The sequence below is a fragment of the Vulpes lagopus genome, chromosome 3 (genome assembly GCF_018345385.1).
Source record: "Vulpes lagopus strain Blue_001 chromosome 3, ASM1834538v1, whole genome shotgun sequence".
Taxonomy (NCBI): domain Eukaryota; kingdom Metazoa; phylum Chordata; class Mammalia; order Carnivora; family Canidae; genus Vulpes; species Vulpes lagopus.
In genome coordinates this window covers 81,906,400-81,910,927 of record NC_054826.1, presented here as the reverse complement: position 1 = coordinate 81,910,927, position 4,528 = coordinate 81,906,400, and the positions used below count along the sequence as shown (strand labels likewise).

Sequence of the window (4,528 nt, the reverse complement as noted above, 5' to 3'; positions counted from 1 at the left end):
GCTTCTCCCTCTCCCTAGGTCTCTGCCTTTCTCTCTGTCTTTCATGAATAAATAAATAAATAAAATCTTTTTAAAAATTTAAAAAAAAATAAAATACTGTATTGTTTCTATTGCTTAGGACTTTATTATTCTTGGCATTTGAGGCTCCCTATAATCTGGGACTTTTCTTACTCAACAAATTTCATTTTTACCACTCTGTAGCATGAATCTACCATTCTAATCAAGATATTTTCAGTCCCATGAATACATTATGCTCATTCCCATATTTCTTTTATTCATATTGTTTCTCAAAATATAACATCCTCAATTCCTTACCATTTTACTGAATTTTATCAATTATTATCATTCAAAAGATAATGCTTAGGTATTTAATTATTCATAAAGGAAAGAAAATTAGGTCTTCGCTTCATACATCCAAAAATATCAAACACATTAAAAAGTGTAAAAATTAAAATATAACGGAAAAAAGTACATGTAAATCTTTGAACACAGAATAAGGTTTAAGTACAAAATCTATGGAAAAAATTATAGAGAAATGATCGCTAGAATTTCTAAAGACAAACTTTCATACTTTTAACAATTTTGGAAAAACCTGAAATGACAACAATAAATTGAATTTCTATACAAGAAACTGGAGGACATCTCTTTTAACTTCCTTCTCTTCCCCAAAAACTTTAGAGAACACCTACAGGCTATTTATAGACAGCAAAACAAAAATATTGTAGTCAAATAACCATATTTCCAATAAGGATTTTCTGCTGCTTATTCTTAGGATTTCTACTTGTTTGCTTAATTTTGTTCCTCCCATCAGCTTAGTGTAAATGCATGGCCTTTATTAATTCCTTCAACACATGCTTTTATCGCACCCACATGCCAGACTGCGCTAGATACAAAGAACATACTACACTGAATGGAAGTATAGAGCACAATGACAACATAGAAAAAGGACTTCACCTACTGGGGATATGGGGTGTGTACGTATCTAAGATTTCCCTAAAAAACTCACATCTGTATAAAACAGTAAACTCTACCTACAGGGGCTATATCTTAAATATTTTTTGTAACTTTCGGCATCTCATACAAGTAGGTTCTTCTATATTTGTTAAATGATTTATTCCTATTAAAATCTGAGGTTATCCTAATTATTAATTAGCCTTCTTTTTTTTTTTTTTTAATGGTGTGCCTGAGTCAGCTTTAGGATGACTGGTACTTTCAGATAGATACTTTGAGATAGTTTAGAAAGATATTTTTATTCTTATAAGATAAACAACCTAAATCTTACCTACATTATAAGGTAATTTCATGATTAATATTGTCCGGTATAACAGAGTATCATCTAGACATCAAAATAATGTATTTTTTAAAAAGAATTACTCATGTAATTTATATACTAAAATAAAGAATTATTAAATTTTTTTTCACTTAACAGTACACATAGGTTATAGAAAATGAAATGCTTTTTAAAAGCACGTATTTTCACACTGTATATCCTGGAAGTTTATTTATCACTAATTCACAAATATCTCTGCATTGCTTGGAAATATTTAGTGAAGCAACTTCATCCTCTTCCTCAAAGTGATCTGATGTACTGCTATCCAGAACATTAAGTTCTAGTTCTGACAAATTAGATGGCAGATAAGAACTCACTTGAGATGTCCGAGGTGACTGGCTTTTTTCTGAAGGCTTGCCACCAGTTCTTGTTTTAAGTTTTATAGACATGTCCTGATCCCTCTTTACAACTTTAGAATCATGCATACCATTTTGATCTATATGATTTTCTTTTTCCTCAGTCCAATGTAATAAAGATAAATCACTGGTAGAGATACTAGATGTTTCCTCCAAACTTTTATCTTGAATCTTTGAAATATGAGATCTTTTATATGAGTGTACTGGCGATCCAGTTGAAAAAGGTGGGCTAAGAATAGAACTCTTTTCACTGCTGTTTTTTCTTATGGACAGTATTGTTTCACTAGATTTATTTGTGCATTGATTATATTTTGGATTTTCTGCCTCTGGACTGCTATCATGAGCTTGTAAAATCCTGCTAGTGTCCTCAGTGGTAGAGAAATCTTCAGAAGAGCAAGGGCTGGTGAAGTCATCTGAATACTTTAATTCTGAGATGCTTTCAGAGCAACTATTTTTACTTGGTTTATTTTCACTCATATTATCAGTAAGAATATCAGTGGTTTTGACCTGTTTATTCTCTATTTCTTTATCTACCACAATTCTGTCAACAACTGCAACTTGTTGGAAAACACGTGGACTCTGGACTTTCATATCCATTTTTCCTTCCAAAATACTTGCAGGAGTAAGCCCTTCCAGAACAATGGAATTTGCAGGACTCGCAATTTCTTTCAATAAACCATTACTTATTCTATGTTTACAATCTACTGTTTTTTCAGCTGCACATTTCAGTTTAGTTTCTTGACTTGTGCTAGGGTCACCCAAAACTCCACTGATTTGCTTTGAGGTATCACTGTTTTCAGCAAAAGATGCATCTAATTCCAAACACTTATCTTTAGGTAGTTGGTGTGGCTTCTGATGTACTTTGGCAAAGCTTAATGCTTTAACTTTAGATGATGGAATTCTGAGTTTTGTACCTAACATCTGTGCTTGCATTTTTCTATACTGTTCTCTTTTTTCATGTACTACCAACATATCAGGATTTGTCTGCTTTAAACGTAGTTTAAGTGTCTTTGTTAAACCATAGAGCAGCTTCCCCCTCGGAACTCTTTTGGGAGGGTTACCACTGTTCTTTTCAAAATATTTACCTTTTTTGAGATTTTCAACTTGGTTCTTTTTATACTGAAGATTCACGGACTTTTCATTTCCCCCCATTGAAAGCTTATCCTTAGATTCAGATTTACATGTGCATTTGGTAGAAGATTCTGGTGACCTCTTACCCTCAGTTCTATATAACCAGGCTAGGTGAGGATGTATTTGAGTAGGGCTTGCCACAGGTTGGTTGTGTAACACAGACAACTCAACCAACAAAGCATTTAACAAAGGCAGCTGCCTTATTGTATTAACTCTATTTTGTTCAGTTTGGGCATGATCTGAAGTTTGATCACTTGCTCCTACATCCTGAACATGGGGGGGATTTATGAGCATTGGAGGACTCTCCCGGGTCCCAGACTTAGTATGTTTCAGACAATCAGTATCTGTTGGGGCAGTTGCACGATTTTCCTCCAGAAAAATACCATTCAGTCCCTCAGGTACACTGATCTGTGGCTTAATGGTGATTGTACCCCGTACAGGAGGCATCTTTTCTTGCGTCAAATGAGTGTAATACAGAGGAGGGGGGCAAAATGTGTTGGTTTCAATGTCCAAGTCTGTGACTTCCTGATCTGGGGGGCTGACGCTCCTCACCCCACTAGAGTTTGAACACACAGAGCTGGTTTTGCCATGCTCCACAGAAACTGTGTTACCGGAGCTGCTCTGACGGTGGAAGGCTATTTCCCTCAACTCCTTCCGTGCCTTTGGGATTTTTAAACTCGCGAGAAACCTATCAGCATCCTTGGTTCCGGGCTGTGACTTGGGTCGCTGTGTTTCCTGCGGGGCTTGGGAAGCGACTTCTGCACGCTCCGCCTCACCTCCCGTGGAAGCGACTGGCCTCTCCAGGTGGCTCAGCAGGCTGCTTCCCAAGTCAGTCAAGCGGTAGCCCAGAGCAATGTCCCCAACCCGCTGCCCAACTTGGTCATGCAGGGGGAAACTTCCTCGGCGACCCCGGGAGCAGCCGGAGGCGGCCGGCCCCAGGACCTGGTGGGCGGCGGCGGCCAGCGAGATGCTACAGGCACCCAGGAGCTGGGGGGCAGGAGTCGGGCGCCCCGGGGGCAGCTGCAGCAGCAAGGTGTGGAGCGGGGTCCGCAGGAGCAGGCGGTGCAGGGTGGCGGCGTGCAGGCGGAAGAGACAGGACTTGCCGCGACCGAAGCGGACCAGGCCGGGCCGGGGTTCCGGGGCTGGGGCGCCGGGGCCTTCCGGGGGGTAAACCAGCAGCGTGGGGAAGTCCAGCAGGCGGAAGGCCACCGCGGGGCGCAGGGCGCGCGACGGCGGTGGCGGCCGAGCCTCCTCCTCCTCCTCCTCGGCCTCCTCCTCCTCCTCCTCGGCCTCCTCTTGCTCCTCCTCCACCGCGACTACGGGTGGCGGCGGCGGCGGCGGCAGCAGCCCGGCTTCAAGACGCACCCAGTCTACGAGCAGCTCCAGAGAAAAGAGCCGCTCGGCCGTGGGGGCCGCCATTGCTGTTGCCCCTGGAGACACTGCCGCCGGCTCGGGGCAGGGGAGCCGAAGCTGGTTCTCGCGAGAGTCTAGGGGACCACAGCGCCTATGCGTGTTCTCTCGCGAGACTTAAGGGGGACCCCTGCAGGTCTGGGCAGCAGTTGCTCTGGGGATTGTCGCTGCTCCACGCATCTTGCTTTCCAGGCTTACGTTAACACAATTACTTTTAACACTGAAGCATGATAATATGATGGCAAGAAAACAGACTTCTTTGTTTGTTTGTTTGTTTGTTTTGGCCACGTTTTTATCCATG

General features: G+C 41.9%; 1 protein-coding gene across 1 annotated transcript; it reads right to left on the bottom strand.

Moving 5' to 3' along the window:
* Positions 1–1,094: 1,094 nt before the first annotated feature.
* Positions 1,095–4,300, bottom strand: MAP10 (microtubule associated protein 10). Its single transcript, XM_041747168.1, has one exon. The coding sequence runs from the start codon at positions 4,234–4,236 to the stop codon at positions 1,477–1,479; it is 2,760 nt and encodes a 919-aa protein (XP_041603102.1). The 5' UTR covers positions 4,237–4,300; the 3' UTR covers positions 1,095–1,476.
* Between the last annotated feature and the right edge of the window lie 228 nt (positions 4,301–4,528).